This window comes from Rhipicephalus sanguineus, chromosome 5, assembly GCF_013339695.2.
Source record: "Rhipicephalus sanguineus isolate Rsan-2018 chromosome 5, BIME_Rsan_1.4, whole genome shotgun sequence".
Lineage (NCBI taxonomy): Eukaryota > Metazoa > Arthropoda > Arachnida > Ixodida > Ixodidae > Rhipicephalus > Rhipicephalus sanguineus.
In genome coordinates, this window is record NC_051180.1 from 123,897,684 (window position 1) to 123,917,141 (window position 19,458).

General features: G+C 50.1%; 1 protein-coding gene across 3 annotated transcripts in view; it reads left to right on the forward strand.

Annotated features, from left to right (window-relative positions):
- Positions 1 to 19,458, forward strand: part of LOC119394212 (DDB1- and CUL4-associated factor 8) — a 57,802-nt gene that overhangs the window by 16,631 nt on the left and 21,713 nt on the right. For all 3 annotated transcript variants that reach the window (XM_037661488.2, XM_037661486.2, XM_037661487.2), the window contains exons 5-6: positions 3,417 to 3,557; positions 5,704 to 5,798. In XM_037661488.2, the coding sequence (XP_037517416.1) occupies positions 3,417 to 3,557; positions 5,704 to 5,798 (236 nt within the window). The remainder of the gene's footprint in view (positions 1 to 3,416; positions 3,558 to 5,703; positions 5,799 to 19,458) is intronic.

Sequence of the window (19,458 nt, forward strand, 5' to 3'; positions counted from 1 at the left end):
AGCTACGACTAGTCCGCCGGATGTGCGTGCACCGTGAGGCGAAAACGACTTTACAGGGGGTTGTAGCAATCCCACAAGTTGAACGAAGATCAGCGAGTCCATTGCATAACACACTGACGAAAGAAACACAAGTATTGACATGCTCGACTTGCAACTTGGCAACAATAGTTTCTAGCGCGACCTATGAAGAACTGTCCATAAATGCGTCAGATTTACACAACATTATCTCGGGGCACTTCACATTCTATTGCCGCAAGAATAATGTCATAATATGTTGATTTATGTGTTTTAGAGTAATTAATCTTAATTAAATAATTATCTATTTATCCATAAGTCATTCATGTTCTATTTTTGCATAAATATAATTAACGCTGAGGCTAGAAATAAAGTAATTTCGTTTTTAGCTGTATTCATTTTGAGCAAAGAAAAATTATACTTTCGCCATCGCTCTCAGGAAGGAGCACTTCAAATGAATTGTCAAACATGGTAGTGCCTTCAGCAAAGTGATCAGATGCAACAGTGCACTGCAAAATTGAAGGTAAGTGAAGGCACATTTATTATGCAGGAAGTTCATCCAAACCTCAATGTATCTTGCTCTTTCTTAGGTATAACTAGCAAAAACAAGTTGTGTGCTTAGGTTTAGCTGCCAGTTACATCGCCTTAAGCAGTCAAAAGATCAATGTAGACTCTACTGTGGCTTTCCTCGTAACCCATGTGTTTCGATATCGCACAATTTCTGAGCAGCCTTTGGAACATCTCTTGATGTTAAGATTATGGTCTCCAGTGTGTACAGCACGGCAGTCAGGACAGCAGATAGAAGACTGAACACATGACTGGTATTTGTTCTGTACTGTAAATGTACCTCAGGGGCTGTGCCTGCTTTTGGGCCACATGATTCCTAGAGATCAGAAGCACTGATGAAAGTTGCAGTATTTGAAATGTTCTGCATTTGTCTTGTGCTTGTTATCGTATTTATTAGACACGCTGTAGAATCAGTCGGCATGAGGTATTGTATAAGAAAAGTGCCAGAAAATCGGTTCAGGGCTCTTTTTCTGGGGGCTCCAGCATTTCCTTTTTTTGTTTTTTTTTGTCATTGACTGCAGTGATTCATATTAGGCAAATTTTTTTAATGACTTTCTCTTTCTGAAGTTCATGCTGTAGAGAAGAAGTCACAATTTTGCCTAAAAAGCAAAGCTCGAGCGATAGCATTGCATCTAACAGCTATAAAAATATTTGTAATTTTGCTGGCCTTATATGTAGCAGGAAGTATTCACATACTAACGAGCATGGCATCTACACACGCACACAAAAACATGTCACTCAATGACCATGAACACCTGCTTTGACTACGCTGGTGTTATAAGCAGCACAAACAGAAGTGGCAAACCCATCGAGTTGCTTGTCGCTCTTTTTAAATAACGTGAGCTGCAGCATTGAATGCACAGAGATACAGGGGATGCCAGTGGAGACAGTCACACGAAGTCACCAGTTGGCTCAGCCTTTGGAACTGAAGATAGGATGTTCGCACTGATTTTCATGAACTTTGCCACTGCCTGAACGCTCAAGGCAGTGCTGTCGTGCATGCTTTGCCAGCAACCATCTCACCCCAACCCCTTCTCCTCTATGGCCGCCACTTGCGGCCTCTCCTGTCAACCTGTGCATGTGACATGCTTTTTCTCGACTCCTCATCATACCGTCCATGGGCTGCGATAGGACCTTATCGCACTTGAACTTTGTACAGACTCTGCATACATGTGGCCTGTACCATTTACATTGCTGGCTGCACTTTATTGAACACACAACATTGAGTTACTTACAGCACAGAACACAGTAGACATTCGAGCTTGTTGATACACAATCTTCATAATGAGCAGTGCTGCCTGAATACAGACAGATTGTGGTACAGGGTTCAGTTATGTGAACCGGAAGCATGAGTGGCATAGCACTCGATAGCTGCAGCATTGTCTTGTGATAACTACCTGCATTATTGACAACGATATACGCATGGCGCTGTGCCAGCAAGCCAGAGGGCAGTGGGTCATAGGTGCCCTCTCATCGATAATGCATCCGGAAAATAATGCGGAAGGCATAGATTGCTGTGTGCTGCTGTATTCTGGTCACAAATTTTACTGCAATAGTTGTAATTGTACATTCCGGGCAAATTTTTACCATTGCTGTCATTGTAATCTTTCATCTAAGGTTGGTGTGCCGAGAATGAGCAGCTCGCATGCTGTATGCTTCCCGTACGAGGGCAAGATGCATGAGGTTGGGCTGAAGAGGGCAGTGACTTAATGCAGTGTTGAGATTACTTAATGGAAACCATTACAGGTTTCTTAGAAAGAAAGCTTCGTTGTTGAAAAAATGTTTGTCATGGTTCAGAGATTGAACCGGGTGTCAGAACCTTTTCATTGCTGTAACGCTACTATCTGAGTTAATGAGGGGGCTAGCAGGTTGTAGTGTCAGGTCAAATTAATCTAGGTGTCAGAGTACAGAGATAGTGCAAACATCAATCCTAATGCATTGTACTGATGTCTCTCCGTCTGCACGTGTCATCGGGCTTGTTTAACAAGCACATGCTTACTGCAATTTTTCTAGTTTTTAAAACTATCAGTTTTACTTCATGTAAGTGTCTAATCATCTCACGCTTTGCTATTGCTATCAATGCTTTGCCTTTCACTTGAGGCTTGTGACATTTTTGGCATCCTTGCAGCATGAAGCTAAGTGCAGCAGCATAGTGGTCACACAGGCAGATACAGACTCTGCCTTTTCATTTCGCAATGTGTGTGTTGGCTGAAAAAACCTTTTTTCTTTCTGACTCCTGTGTGCCGAAAATTCTTGCGCTGTACTGCTGCTGCTCTGTCACTTCACTGAAATAGTTCATCAGCTTTCATATCGCATAAAAATAAACAATGCGGTATAGGAAGTGATGTTCTAGAATGATATGTGTTATGGTAGTAGAGTGTCACTGCATGAATTAACAGAATAAAAGAATATTGACACATATTTTTGAAGTTGTAGATACTCTAGCACATGCTTCTCGCATGTAAAAAAAAAAAAAGCTTGATCTTAGCGGACACTAGGACAAGCAGGCGACACTGCTTCTTGGAACACCTACAGCTGTCATCTATTTTATGTGTAGTAAATCGGTTGAAGGCTAAAATTAGGTTTAAAGGACTAATGGCACGTTCACAAAGTTATAAATTCGATCCTGATTAGTGACGGTCACATTCCAATGTAGGCAGAATTCAGGAACAATTTTGTATGTGCATTAGGTTCAGTATTAGGAAAGTCCAGGTAGCCCAATTTAACCGGCATACTTCACTGCTGTTTCCTCCATAATAATCATTTTGACCCATAAGATCTTGAAATTTAACTGTTGTTCTAAAAACTATACTCCACACTTTTCACACATACAGGCCAAGTTTGTGCCCATGACTGGCGACTGCTACATAGTGAGCTGTGCCCGTGATGGTCTGGTTCGGCTTGCGGAACTTTCCTCAACAGGTGTCTGCAAAACGACCAGGAGACTCGCTCAGCATCGTGCCACTGCCCACAAGGTATGCGCACATTGCAGAATGTGCCACATTGTTGCAAGTCCCATTGTGCAGAACACTTCGTGGCAAGCCCTTCAAGGGCAGTATTCGGTTTTGGCATGTGCTTGCTCTTGTGAGATGTTGCATAGCTATGCATCAATGCATCAGTGTAATGCTATTTGGCTGACTGCGTCTGTGTTAACATTTTCTTTTCTCAATGATTAACCCAAACCAGGTGAGGTGTCTTGGGAACCCTTGATGTTGCACTCTACTACAGTTCACATGACCCTGAACGTAACGCAAGCATGGTTAATCCGGTTGTGTAAATTACTCGCCATGTTGTCATAGGGGCTGAAATGGTGTGCAGCTAAGTGCGAGTCAGTGATTAGATTCTCAGTGATGACTGCCACATTTTGATAAGGACAAAATGCAATAAGGCCCACGTATATTAACATTTAAGTTCACATTAAAGGACTACAAGTAGTCGAAATTAATGGGCATGCCTTATAATTGCATTGAGGTTTTGGCATGTAAAACACCAAAATTTTCAGAATTTTTATCAAAAGTATGAATTAAAAGGACGGAAAAGCATGCCAGTTTTCCATCTGTTAGCTTGCCACATAGTAGTAGCTGATTTGTGCAACTGATAAACACTTGAGACAGAGTTACGTACAGTGTACTGATCCTGTCAGATGTCCTATTAGCACTTGCCTTTTGTTAGGCTTTGACATTATGAAGCTTCTGTGACGTTTCGGCATTATCAACCTCACTGATCGCAATTGGCACGTGTTGTGGAGCTGCGCACTTCCGCTTGAGTGTTGCCGTAGATAAAATTTTCAAGTGGCACTGCCACAAGGAAGTAGAAAAATGGTGTCTTTGTGGGAAGATAGCATTTTCCTTCAACATTATCTGCTACTGCTCCAGCTAGATAAGCTTTTTACAATGCACCATTGTGCCTCTCCTCTGCTTTCTTACATTTAGTATTTTGTTTTTGAGGGAAAATCGTGTTTTTCACACCTTTGCCTTCAAAGGCCAAGATGAAATTTTGCTTCATTAACAGTAAATCAGCTGTAAATTAGTGCAGCGGATTTCAGATAATCGATTTCAGCAAAAGGTTCCTTTGAGGGCTGGAAACGGGCTTTTGCAGGATAATTCAGACTTCAGCAGTCATCTCATGTGTGTTGACCCAATTGGTGACTGCAGTAATGGTTCTAAAAGCAGCAGAATCATACTTTCAGACTACGTAGCACTTAATGAATGGTACATGCATCGAAACACGTGTAATTTCCTGTCAAGATTGCCTATTTTCGGTGTGGCCCAACAAAATTGTACCATGCAAATAATTATTACAGCACTTATTAAATTCTAACATGTGCATTTTGTTCGAGGAAATTCATCAAATAGTTTCTTAAGAAATGCAGTCCAATACGAAACCAAAACTGCATTCACTAAAAGGTAGTCAGAGCCAGTTCAGCATCATTGTCACTACAAGATGGCAACCCATTCTAAAGGGAACAACAAGATTGCCATCACCACAATGCATGGCAAGTTATTTTTTACTCGTTCATCTATTGGCAACAAGTCATGTGTTCCTGGGTTCAGGAGGATTGCATGCATCGCAGTAAAGGCTAGCAAAGCGGTTAGTCTGGCATTGGCCACTGTCCCGTTCGCAATTGTCGAGTTGTTTGATCAGTGCATAACATCAAATGCAATATTGATCATAGTTAGGGTGACATATTTCGTTATTCATAGTGACAAAGTGCTGCCTGAGAATGGTGACAACGACATTAAATAAATAATTTTTTGTTTCATCAAGACGAAGTTCATTGGTTTCGTCTCCTTACTGCAAGTATCGAAGATATCCTGCTTTTTCTCAGTAAAAAAATCAAGCGCGGATTCGATTTTTATGTAGTTTAAATGTTCTACTGTCATTTTGAAGTTAAAGGCCCACTTGAACATGAATGTAGCTTTAAAGCCGCCAGGACTTGGATAACTGTGCAAGAGTGCCTTCACATTGCAATGAAAAGTGTGCCAGTGCTTGTTGCCTAAGTGAACATGCGCTAATGAGACTTAGATATCAACTTTGGTGCATCTCTGTTTTAATGTTTCCTGTTTCCGGTTCGGTGAAACATGCATTCCCTGTCATTGTCATCCACTTTCCCTACCGCAGCTTGCCATTGAGAACGACTCACCGCACACGGTTCTCAGCTGTGGCGAAGACGCTTATGTTTTTGGCATTGATCTGCGGAAAAGCACACCCGACAAGTAAGGTTTCTTAAGTTGACATTATGCTGCCTTCTAGTTTTGTGGCTTGCCCCAACAAACATGGTATGAAAGACAGCAGATCAACCTTTAGTGGACCAGTGATTGTTGTGGGAGCCATAATACTTTTACGAGGTGTATTTAAAGAACAAGTGAAAGGAAAATCGAGGGTAACTTGTGAAGCCATAAGGCCAGCAACTCTAGTTGTATGGTTTATGTAAACTTATTGCATCTATCATTGGCTCTGTCCGAAATACTGAACAATATAAATCCACACGTTGCTATGAGCCGAGGTTAGGCATCCTAGCCGCAGCTTTGGAGCCTGCTGCAAAAGTTTTGTAAATTCTTGTAAGTGTGGCATTAAAACAGTCTTTAAACGGCAGTATTCCTATCAGAGGCATATGACGGAGTTAGTCAGGGGCTCCATAAGCTCCTCGCATGACACCTGATTCGTGACAGATGCCTTTCACTTATAATGAAAAACTTACCTTGTTTTCTTTATTCCTCTCTAAGGTCTTTGGGCTTGCATTTTAATTAATTTATTTTTGCAAGGAAACGGTCTTGAGTGTCTTCCTTTATTCATTTAAGTTGCATAGAATATAGTCGGAGCTCAATATAATGAATACGCATAAAATTAAGTACATAAATCCGAAGTGTTTCTTGGCAATATCAATGTGCACCAAATTATGTCATCTTTAATTAAGGGAAAGCCATTTAGGTCTCATGTTAAAGGGACACTAAAGGCAAGTAACAGTTTATGTCAGAGTGAAAGCTCAATGTATGACAACGTCTAAAACGGCAATATTATCAACAGCAGTGCCCTACTTACCAAGAAATTAAGGTGGCGGTCCCACTCCGGCGAACCCCCCTCCGCATTTTACGCATTGTTTGCGGACGCACTGTGCTCGCTGCGCTTGACAAATAAATATTAATTGTAATAATTCAGAAAGCTTATGATCTCCGCTTTCTAATGACACCTGGTGTTAATGCCTGTTCGGAAGCGTAACCTAATAGCAATGAAAATAGTGTGAGCAACAAAAGGCATTTTCGTTGTACAAGCCTCCGTTGTACTGCCAGTACGGCGAAACTGTTCAACATAACAAGACCAAATTTACCATGCCTTTAGAAGAAGTGCTATTTAAGGTTTCTATGAAGAGATATTAGCCATAAAATAATTAGTAATTTATTTACGCTCCAATGAAAATGGGCAAAATATTAAAAGTTTTTGTGAGAATATCTTTTATACTTTTCAAAGCAGAACAATAATTTTTAGTGGCTATGTAGACTACATTACACTTATTTTCCATGCGAAGTTGCTTTGTGTTCTGACGAAAACTTGATGAATTATTATTGTGTCAATGCGGCAGTTTATGGCTGTACTTGGTCACGCATTACCGATGAAGCGACAAAACTATACAAGCTGATACTGTGAACTTCTACATAATGAAGAAGCAAGGCCCTTTCTATGATTCTATGAAGAGAAAATTCCTTTATCTTTATTATGGAACCTGCAAGACAGCAGTGAATTTACGTAATTTTCCTGCTGACCAGTCCCGTAGAAACTCGCTTTTTTTTTCTTTTAGACGCTAATTGCCAACGAGTATTGCACATTAGTAGATGCATATTGTGTCTTTTATCTACTTGTGCTCGCTAACTTGACCACTCAGTGCTTCAAACAAAATATTTTCAATGAATCATAAGTCTCACAGGCGTTTTTTGGTGGTAGCTCCATCTATGAAATGAAACATCAAGTTGCGTTACGCGAGTTCAAGCGTTCGCCAAAAGTGGCGCAATTAAACATAATAAAACGGGTAGAACAGGCATGAATTATATCTCCAGGCCTCATAGTTTGCTTCAGTAGCTAAGTCTAGTCGCCGCACGTAACAAACACCAACCGTAAAAGGAGGAGGGCTTAGTGATAAACCCTTTCCACTCGCCCGACATCAGCAGGTGGGGCGGTCTCATCAAGCGGCAAATGGTTTCGGTATGCAGGAAGATTGCGCGTTCGTCACGCGTTCATAGAACCAGTGTTCCCCGGCACGTCTTTAGTAATGTGCATCTCTTTGTGGTTCAGCTGCTCGTGTTTTGCGCGTTCCTTTAAGTGTTTTCGTGCCTGTGAGGTTCGAAATTGTGAAAGGAAGGACGCTGACATGCCGTGTGAATGATACGTATGTAGCGCCGCTTCAAAGGGGACACGATGGTGAACGTATGAAAGCTTGTCATTGCCGGAATTTTCAAAGTATGCCTGTCGAGCACTGTGCCGACAACTTCCACTGACCAGTAGTGGTAAGTTGTACCCAATCAGGTAATTACATCCTAGTTGCAACGATGCGACAGAAGCGAGACTTTGTTGAAGATGCAGAACGTTCTAGTCAACGTGGCAGAATATTCAATGTACGGGACCCTGGAAAAGTTATATTGTGCTTTGTGAAAAGACGAACTCACTTCGGATAAGACGATCACTGCCTTTGCCGCTAATGAGCGCTACGGTGTCAGGAAACAGTTCGACTGAGGAGTGATAACGCTGTTGCCCACTGCTACTTTGTCGTAAAGTGGCTTGCTGCGTAGCCAGAACTACTAATGATCGGATAACAACTAGTTCGTAGCAAAGTACAAGGCGGACAGTTCAATGTCTGGTCAACGAAGAATAACCTGACTTAGACGCACGTGAGAGTGGCCACATGAACAAAATAGTGCCGATACATATGCTACTGACCAACATTTTGTTGAAAAACTTTTGCGGCAACCTAAATGTAAAACTTGTCGATGGTGCCTGTAAGTCAAAATAAAGGAAAACCACAGCTTTCCACAACAAATAAGTGTATTCATGCTTTTATAGAACAAGCATAAATAAAAACTGGATTCTGTAAAAGCCTACATGACCGGTCATGTAAGCCCCCAAGCTCTGACCCAGTCCAGCTCTGACCCAGTGCAGCAACAAGCCCTGGTCGACCGTCGTGCCCGGGCGGCGGCAAGAGCCAATGGTCTTCCGGACTAGGAGGCCCATCCCCAATAGCGACTTATTTCTACCAATAAATGTTGTATTCTCTCCCTCCCAAGGAGGGGGGGGGGGGGCGCCCAGCCCCCTCGTGTGCACGCCTACGCTGGCTGATGCACCTATACTCAGTTTCATACAATATATGCAACGCTGTGGAAGCTATACAAGAAGTTCAGTCAGCAGTATGTGTGACTACGCGCGTCTTGCGCCTGGCTTTCATTGTTGTAAACGCTCGTGCGAGACGACCACGAACGCGCCTGCACAGCGTCGCGAAAGGTTACAAATGAGAACAAAGAGACGAAAATAACGGGGTGGCTTGCCCTCCAACGCACAAACCATCTTGGTTTATTACTGTTCCCAAGAGAAAAAAAATCATGCCTCACATGGAAAAATCATTGTCTTCTTCCTCACGCAAACGCATTCATTGTCAGGCGTCTCGCTGGCAGAAGCATGTGTTCTAGGAGGTTCTAACTTCTAACTCCGGTAATTAGTGGTAGTCATGTGTTCAACTGATCATCAAGATGTACTTTATCTTGGTAACCGTTTAGTGCAGTTTGAGAGGATGAAATTTCGCAGGTAACTCTCGAATTATAATTTGCTGAAATCTGTCTGTCCATTTTTTCCTCCTCCAATTGTAATAAGCAAAACGTGACGCCCCCCCCCCCCCCCCCCCCCCCCGCACACACACACACACAAAAGACATGCGCTCACGCGATGCTATAAAAGTCACTGGCACGGTCGCTAAAATAAACCAAAATGATTGTTTTAGTAGCGGCCGTGCAATTCCACTGAAACGCTGCGAAGCGTTTGAATACTATTTCACTGAGGCACATTATATTATGTGAGTGCGTTATGTGGTAGCCTCGATGCTCACCGGAGCCGAAGACCACCGCGGGTTCAGGCTTAGCGAGCCACAGGGCCGCGTCTACCGTCGCCTGCTTACGTTTAGCGCACCGCTCCGCACGCGCTCAGCTAGCAAAGGCGTTGAGCGCCGCGCAGCATAAACACAGTGTTCGAGCTAACATACACACACAAACACTTTATTTGCCTTTTGCGGCACCCCAACACACACACTGTACACGTCCGCTCCCGGGCACGGGGAAGCAAAGGGCCTCCCGCGCGGACGATACACCAACTGGGGTTCCGCGAAGCACGTCGCAGCTCGCAATGGCGAGCTTTGACACGCCGCTCGGGAAAAAGGTCCCTCGCGGCTATGCTGCGCACCCTCGCGATGACCACTGGGCCTGGTCGCGAAGGTTAGGGCAATCTCCATACGCGTGGGCCTCCGGCAAGTGCGACTCGGCGTGGTACGACCGCGCACGAGCACTAGGCACCGCTCTTTGGCTTCACGTACGAACCGGAGCTAACACTGAGGTAAACACGCCTGCAAAGATGCCGAGGCACCCAGGCAGGCTACAGCCCAGCGATTCCCAAAGGGGACGTTGGACCGGAAGGAAAATGCGTGCTTACCCAGCGGCGTCCGGGGAGAGAGAGAGTTCGTCCCGGCCTGCACGCGCGTCTGTCGCCGAATTTCGCGGCTCTCCGACCGCGCGCAGCGCCACCACGAGTGTCGGCGCGTAGCGCAAAATGGCGCCACTTGCCTTCGCGGGAGAACGGGAGAGGGAAAGGATTCGAAATGCCCGCGCAGTGGCTTCGGGCGCGCCTCGGATCCCCACATCCTCCTCTCCTTAAATCACCCTATACCGGTCTGCAAAGGCAGCCGGTCGTCGCCCATGCATGCAAAGGCGTTATGCAATGAGCAACAGCTAACCTCAGCCCAGGCCCACAACTGCTGCTAATTACTCTACAAATAAAAAAGGAAAAAAAATAATAACACAATACACTTGAAATACACTATACTATACAATATGGTGCTACGGAAGGGGGTAAAAGAAATTAAGACGAGTGTTCGTGATGCCCACGCGGGAGAGCGTCCACGGCGCGGAGGGGAGGCGGCGCGCGTGATGTTGCTGGCCAGAGTGCGAGGCAAGAGGCCTGTTTGAGGTCCGCATGCCCGGAACGGGCTCACCTTCGGCTCGACGCTCTTGTCGACTACAGACCCGCGAGTCCGACGAACGCCGCTTCGGGGGTGGTTCGGAGGTCCCGGATTCCAGGCTGGATGATCAAAGACCTCGCTGGGACAGCGAGGTCTCGTGCAATCCTGACGCCAAGCCAAATTGGTTGCAAGGCGTCCCGGCGTCGGCAGAGAGCCGGGCGCAGCTGCCATGTCAGCTAGCCTCGCGCAGCAGCCGTGAGGCAAACGGCAGCAAGGCTTCTCGGCGACGGCCGAGACAAGGACGCAGCCGGGCGGTCCGCCTGACGTCAGCGTGTTCCCGAACACCTCCAGGGTCCACGGCGATAGGGTGAAGGTGGTTTCCTATGGTGTCGTCACCACGCCGCACACTTCCAGGGCACGCACAGACCCACCACGCACGCACACACACACGCACACACAGCTCCGAAGACGGGCTTCTCCCAACGCGCCACGCGATGGAAGGCGCGTAGCGTCCTTCGTACCTCTCCCCCCGCATAAGCACCAGTATGCACGACCCCCTCCGCAGGCGAAAGAAAAAAACACAGCGAAAAGCAAACAAAACAAAATGACACTCCATACGCGGAAAAATACGGGAAACACATCAAGTATAAACATGAACACTCAAACAAACAAAAATAGCAGCAAACTGGGCGGGGCTTACTTCTTTGCGAGCACAGGCCGTAAAGAAGTTAGGCAACTGAGGCTAGGTAGCAATGTGAGGGCCTTCGGTTGCGGAAATAAGTCCGCCGTCCGGCGCGAAATCACTAAGGTGACCGCTTCCTCAGGTTATACCGGTGCGTGGTCCGAATGCGGTCCGCCGCCCCGGGTGTGCCCCGTCGCTTGCGCGCAGTGCCACTGGGCGCTGGCGGGAGCTCGTCAGACCTCGACGCAAAGGCTTTCAGGTCTGCGATGTGGGCACGGCTGAGTTTTCCCGAAAGGGGATCTTTCAGCAAGTACGCGAGCGGAGTCCAAGCTTTCTCCACTCGGTACGGACCAAGCCACTTAGGAGCGAGCGAGGCTGAGAACCCCTTGCTCGCGTCGCTAAGAGCGTGGTTGCGCTTCAGGACAAGATCACCTACCTTAAATGAAAGATGGCGATGTTTCCGGTCATACTGGGCCTTCTGCGCCGCCCTGGCCGATGCCAAACTCTGCCTTGCTCTACTGAGAGCTCGACAAAGCCTGTCCCGAAGCTTTGATGCGTAAGCAGAACAGTCTGCTGGTGCTTCCTCGTCTCCGAGCTGGCATTGCATGACACTGGTCACCGGATTTGCCAACTCCCTTCCGAAGTTGAGGAAAGCAGGAGAGAAACCAGTAGAGCGACTCTCGGAGGTTCGGATTGCGAACGCGAGCTCACTCAAATGGTCTGCCCAGTCTTTTTGACTTTCGGCAAAGGCCGCCAACATCGGTTTGAGCGTACGATTGGTTCGCTCCGTCAAATTGGACTGGGGATGGTAGGGCGAAGTGGTGCAGTGATTAATTCCTAGGGAACGGCACGTATCACCAAACACCCGAGCGGTGAAATACGACGCGTTGTCCGTGATCAGCCTTTCCGGAAAGCCGAACCGACAAAACACTTCCTGCAGCCTCTCGAGCACCGCTCGCGCTGTCACCTTCCGAAGCGGAAACAACTCCACCCACTTCGAAAAATGATCCACGACTACCATCAGATGTATGAACCCCTGCTTGCTTCTGGGGAACGGCCCCATTAGATCGCAGGTGGCCACTTGCCACGGACGCTCACTGACAATCGGTTTCATCAGGCCGGGCGGCTTGCCACCCCTTGATTTCACCGCTTGACAGACATGGCAGGAACGGCAATAGCGGAAAATGTCACGCTTCATGCCCAGCCAGGTCACAGTCTTGCTCAGTTTTGCAAAAACTTTGGAGCCACTCAGGTGACCGGCCATGGGTTCGTCGTGAGAGGATCGCAATAGAGCGGCTCTCAGACTTTTGGGCATAACCACCTTAAACGGGTCCACGGACTCCTCATCGGTGGCTATGTATTTCAGCAGGAGCCCGTCATGGTCCAGCAAGTATGTATCCGCGGGGGACCCAGCGACACACGCCGGTTCCCGTCCCCCTGCGCCCGCCGCACTACCAGCAGCGTCACGGCGCTCCATCTCCCTGAGACTGTCGCTCAACTCGTGACAAAACGGATCATTTTGCTGGGCCTTCAGTAGCTCTTGCCTGCTGAAAGCGATTCCCATTCTCCCAAAGGGGAGCCTGGTATCGTTCCTTCTCAGGACTGCAGCCGTCGCTGCCGCTTGCGTCGGCGTCATGGGTTCGCTTACGTGTTGCTCACCCTCTCGCCCGCTTCGCGGCGCGCTGCTTGCCTGGCTCGCGGAAAGGGTTCGCTCGTCGGCGCACTCACCCTTCTCTCCGCTCGGCGGCTCGGCCGCCGTTTCGCCCCCGACGCTTGCTTGCGCAAAGGCACCGCTAGCGGTTGTCGCACCGGGATCCAGGCTCCCGGTAGACACTGGGGCACGAGATAGCGCGTCAGCTACCACGTTAGTGCTCCCCTTCCGATACTGCACTGAAAAGTCATAATGCTGTATTAGGGGAGCCCAGCGCGCCAGCCTGCCCGCAGGCTCACGGAGCCGCATCAGCCAGCTTAGCGCGCTGTGATCTGTTTGCACCACAAACTTCGTCCCATCCAGGTAGACATCAAACTTCCGCAGTGCAAACACGATGGCGAGACACTCCTTTTCGGTCACGGAATAATTCTTCTCCGCGGGTATCAGCGAGCGGCTGGCAAAGGCCAGCGGCTGCAACACGCCATCGTATTCCTGTAGGAGAACTGCTCCTAATCCCAGATCACTCGCGTCAGTCTGGACAACAAACGGTCTGGTCAGGTCGGGGAGCTTGAGCTGCGCTGTCTCCGCAATGGCGCTAGACAGATGGCAAAACGCCTCTTGCTGCTCAGGTCCCCATCGCCACTCAGCGGACTTACCCAAGAGCTTGGTCAAGGGCGCCTGCACTCGGGCACAGGACGGAATGAACGACCGGTAAAAGTTGGCCATTCCAAGAAAGCGGCGCAGGCCGCGTATGTCCTTGGGCACGGGGAAATCGAGGATTGCTCGAAGTTTCTCCCTGTCGGGCTCAATGGAGCCTTCGCCCAGCGTAAACCCAAGTAACTGAACTCGAGTCTGCGCTAATTGGGCTTTCGCGGGATTTAACGTCATCCCGGCAGCCCTCACCCTCCCAAGCACATCGGCAACATGGGCCAAGTGCTCTTCGAAGGTTCGTGAATAAATCACGATGTCGTCGAGGTAGCACATGCAGTATGACCACTTTGCTTCCCCGAGAACGCGGTCCATGAGTCTCTGAAAAGTCGCAGGAGCATTACAAAGACCAAAGGGCATACGAGTGAACTCAAACAACCCTCTGTGGGAGGTGAACGCGGTCTTGCACCGGTCACGCTCATCCATCCGGACCTGTAGGTAACCTTTGGAGGCATCTAACGTGGTGAAGTACCGCGCAGTGCCGAGGTTTCCTACGATGGAGCTAATCGTGGGGAGCGGATAGGCATCCTTACGAGTCACTCCGTTCAGACGGCGGTAGTCTACGCGCAGGCGATGACTGCCATCTTTCTTAGGCACCAACACAATTGGAGACGCCCAGGCGCTGGACGAACGGCGAACAATGCCAGCTGAAAGCATATCGTCCAGCAAGCCGTCAATAACCTGCCTCTTGGCCAGGCTGACGGGCCTGGGGTTACACTTCAAAGGAAGCGCGTCGCCCGTTTCGATCGCGTGGCTCACCAACTCAGTACAGCCCGGCTGATCGGTGAAGAGCTCGTCGTACTCGCGTAACAGTGCCGACAAACGAGCCTTCTGTGTATCATCCAAATGAGTCGCACAGGCGGTCAAAGGATGCGGAGCCTCTGCGTGTCGTGCCGCTCGATCCCGATGGGGATTTTGAGCCGACGAGCGCATAGCGCAGGGGCCTGCCCCCGAACTTTGCACGCGACACAGTTCCGACGCCTCTACTGCACAGGCAGTTGTATACGCCGGCGGGCTGATGAACGGCTTCAGCTGGGAAAAAGGTCCGTCGCGATAGCCTCCATTCGCAATGTCCACAACGATACCGGTTTTTAGGAGAAAGTCCCGACCGAGAATCACAGGAACACTGAGCCCTGGAAGATGAACGAAACGCATGCGTCTCCTTCGATCTCCCCATGTGACAGTCAACCTTGCGGCGCCAGCCGACTGGGCCACGCCTTTCGCGAGGGTGAATGTCGTTCGGCTGTCCCGCAAGCGCACCGAGTGCTTCCGCAAGTGGGACAAAACCTGTTCGCCAAACAACGAAGCGCTCGCGCCCGTGTCTAGCAACGCCGAAAATTCGCGGCCGGCAATAATGACTGAAATAAACGGCGCGTGCGCACCAGCAAGACTGCTTGCCCGGTACGCGGAGGGGAGAAGCAAGGGTTCGGCCGCTCGTGCCTTCACGAACGACCCGCGCCCCCGTTTCCCTGCCTCACAGGAGGCCTAGATACGGGACACTCCCTCGCTATGTGCCCTCGCTCGCGGCAGCGGAAGCAGCGCATTCCGTCTCGGGAAAGGGAAGATGCGCCGTCGCGGCCCCTCTCCCGAGGAGGAGCAGCCTCTAGCGGCAGGGGTCGGTTCGCCTGTTGATCAAAGGATCTGTTATGACGAGTGTCACCCTCATCGATGCGCTGGGTCGGATAGCGTCCCTGCTCGCGCGCGTCGAGTTGCGGTGCAGCACAGGCTGCTGCGCGCCTCGCGTACGCGTAGGGATCTAGAGCGCGATCGCTCAGCTCCCAACTGTGCCCGCTTCTAGCGGGAGCCGCAAAGGCAGCTCCGGCGGGCTGTTGCCGTTGGGGAGAGGGCACGGCCCCTCCCCACGCGCAGCGCGGTTCAAGGGCCACGCTGGCTGGCGGTGGCGGGCGATAGGCGCGCGCGGCGAGAATGTCGCCTTGAATGCGCTTCGCCTCGGCGGCCAATTCCTCTAAATCTCGGAAGCGGCTGCCGCGCAGGTACGCCGAAAAGGTCGGATGCGCCTGCCTAATCACCCGTTCGACGCGTTCCTCGTTCGAAGCTCTGGGCTCAGCGATAGAGAAAAGGTCTTCCATCGCGCGTACGTACTCCTGAAGCGACTCATCAGGAGCTTGCGTGCGGAGCTCGAGCTCGCGCCGCATCCTACTCTCGTAGTCAGCGGGTAAGAATTCGCGCAGGAAGGCCGCGCGGAACTCATCGAGGGTTGCTGCTCGGTGGCCTGAAAGCCGATACCACCTCGCCGCCGTGTCAGTCAGTGCAGCTGGGACGACGCGTCCGAGCACCTCCTGATCGTCCAGACCCATGGCTCTCTGGTAACGTGTGAGGGAGTCCAAGTAATCTCTTGCACTTTGCAGATCACCGTACCCGCTGTAGGTCGGAACGGCCAACATGACAGCGGGATGAGTGCGTTTCGGAACAGCCGAAAGCGTTTGGACTGCCCCCGCGAGGGCCTGAATCATTTGGGCGGCATTTTGCAGCAGCGTCTGTGCACCCGCTTCAAAGGAAGCTGTCGGTGTGTTAACGGCGCGTTCGAGCGGTGGGGAACTGTCTCCGAGCTCGATAAGCGGCGCGGTTTCAAAAGGGATACCGGCCGGCGTCGCGCCACTCTCGGGGAGCGCCTGTCGTTGTTCACAGCCGCCGCTTGGGGCAGCCTCTCGTGAAATGGCTAAGCCGCTTGCGGCTAGCGGTACAGACGCGCGCTCGAAGTGAGCTTGGCTGCTTGCTTGCATAGCAACCAGCGGGCAAAAGTCGGTGACGGCTGAGGCCGCGTTTCCGACCTGCGCTCCGTAAGCTCCGTTGGGAGCCGATTGGGAGCGATGTGACATGGAACTGCCGTGCATTCCAAAGGGAGCAGTAGCGGTCCATTTTGCCCGTGTGCACTGTTCGGGTTGGGCAATGGCCCCGTTCCAACAACACGCTACATCTCCACTGGGAGCTGGTACATAGCGCCTCGCGTCATCCCCACCGGGGGTTGTGACAGGGGAGGGTGCTGGATTCTGCCCGAAGGGGGCACTGGCCCTGTTCTCGAGCAAAGCGGTATCTGCTAAAAACGACAGCGGACAAAACTCACGCCTAGCAGACATAACGCGGGTAACACGGCGAGCCTGATACGCAAAGGCGTGCTGACTCGACTAAGTCTAATCAAAGGCTTAATGAGCTTTTGATACCGCGTTGGGCGCCAGTGTGGTAGCCTCGATGCTCACCGGAGCCGAAGACCACCGCGGGTTCAGGCTTAGCGAGCCACAGGGCCGCGTCTACCGTCGCCTGCTTACGTTTAGCACACCGCTCCGCACGCGCTCAGCTAGCAAAGGCGTTGAGCGCCGCGCAGCATAAACACAGTGTTCGAGCTAACATACACACACAAACACTTTATTTGCCTTTTGCGGCACCCCAACACACACACTGTACACGTCCGCTCCCGGGCACGGGGAAGCAAAGGGCCTCCCGCGCGGACGATACACCAACTGGGGTTCCGTGAAGCACGTCGCAGCTCGCAATGGCGAGCTTTGACACGCCGCTCGGGAAAAAGGTCCCTCGCGGCTATGCTGCGCACCCTCTCGATGACCACTGGGCCTGGTCGCGAGGGTTAGGGCAATCTCCGTACGCGTGGGCCTCCGGCAAGTGCGACTCGGCGTGGTACGACCGCGCACGAGCACTAGGCACCGCTCTTTGGCTTCACGTACGAACCGGAGCTAACACTGAGGTAAACACGCCTGCAAAGATGCCGAGGCACCCAGGCAGGCTACAGCCCAGCGATTCCCAAAGGGGACGTTGGACCGGAAGGAAAATGCGTGCTTACCCAGCGGCGTCCGGGGAGAGAGAGAGTTCGTCCCGGCCTGCACGCGCGTCTGTCGCCGAATTTCGCGGCTCTCCGACCGCGCGCAGCGCCACCACGAGTGTCGGCGCGTAGCGCAAAATGGCGCCACTTGCCTTCACGGGAGAACGGGAGAGGGAAAGGATTCGAAATGCCCGCGCAGTGGCTTCGGGCGCGCCTCGGATCCCCACAGTTAGAGCGTAGCGCGTGCGTGTGGGTGAGAGCGTGTGTGTGTGCGTGTGTGAGTGCACGCTGTTGTACGCACCAGTGTGCGTGTGTTTGCGTGTTTTTTTTTCTTTTGTTCTCAAGCGATTGTATTTAGACGCTGCGCTGTCCTTTCTTAAGGGCTGCAATAGGAAGCGAGCGTTTGTCCTTACAAACTGGGGCACTATCGTCATGTCGTTGAAACGACGCCAACAGTTGGCCCCGATTGTAGGTGAAAGACGCCGTCCGCGTTTGTGCTCCTTGCTTTTTGTCGGCCGATTTCCATCACCTAGCGCGACATATAACATATAAAACACGCGCGAGGCGACGCTGACCATACTTGCGCGCGCAATTTTCTCGCTTTCTGCAAACGTGGATGAGTGGCGTCGTCTGTTGTCGTTTTTCGAACTATTGGCAAGATGGTGGTAGTGGAACCGCCACCTTAAGCTAAATGTATCACACGATGAGCGCCACGAGTGGCATATTTTGGAAATGATCCCGATGACGTGAGAGAGTCCGACTACAATTAGTCACTCGAAATCAAACTAGCTGCAATAATAAAAGAACCTTCCTTGCATCAAGAGACGTAATAAAATGCTGCTTATTTGTTTCTATTTGATTCATGGAAAAAAGAACCTCTTTGGCGTTGCCATGGGGAACGGCGTGCGTGGTTTGAAGGTTCCATTTTCGCTGAGCTACGCTTCGCTCGGCACCCTGCTTCGCTCACGCGGTCGCGTCTCAGTGGTAGTCTCGGTATCGTGTACTGCCGCGTGTGTTTTGCGCGCTTGTGAAAGTCGCTGTGACAGAAAATTCGACAAAATGCCGCATGCATGTGATGTTGCCGGATGCCTGAATGGCGCATGCCGCCAGTGCACGCCGCCGCGCAGTAAAGGTGTGCAAACATTGGGCACGGCAGCAATGACGTGAGAAACACCGCTTTCAGGCGGGTGATTTGAATGCGCTAACGCGAGGCGGACCACTAAAATGTGATTTTATTTCAAAATAAGCACTTCCTTGGCACAAAGCTAGCACTACGAGGTTCCTGGACCGTTATTTCAGCAATCATCGTTGACTTAATATTTGTGTTTAGTGTCCCTTTAAAGGGGCCTTGAATGACATCACGGTATGGGCACATAACAGTACGAAAAGTATCATGTGACCTCTCATGTGTGGCTTGAAGCTCGCGAGCTGCGCATTCAACAAGTCTTTGTAGCATTCATGTTACTCGGCCTAGTGACAACTATCGAGTATCGCAGAAAGGGTGCGTGAAAGAAGACGTTGAGCCAGCGCCTAGTGGATTGCATGGTAGGCCGAAGAAGTGTGCCATGTCAGAGGAGACTTGGTAAGCACGAAATGTGGCGTGACAAGCCAAACAGTTTGTCGGATTCTGGCATGACATTTCAGTCTTTGTGACTCATAGGCTTTTGCCTGTGGGTCGTTTTAGTGATAGTGTAAGTAAGAGACACTTTGAATTTTTATGGCTATTGGATATAAGAAACTTATTTTTGTCTTAAGTACAACTTCGTTATAGCAAGATTCTGGCTGGAAGGGGTTACTATAAAATGTGATGCTGCACAGCATTTGACCTTAACTGC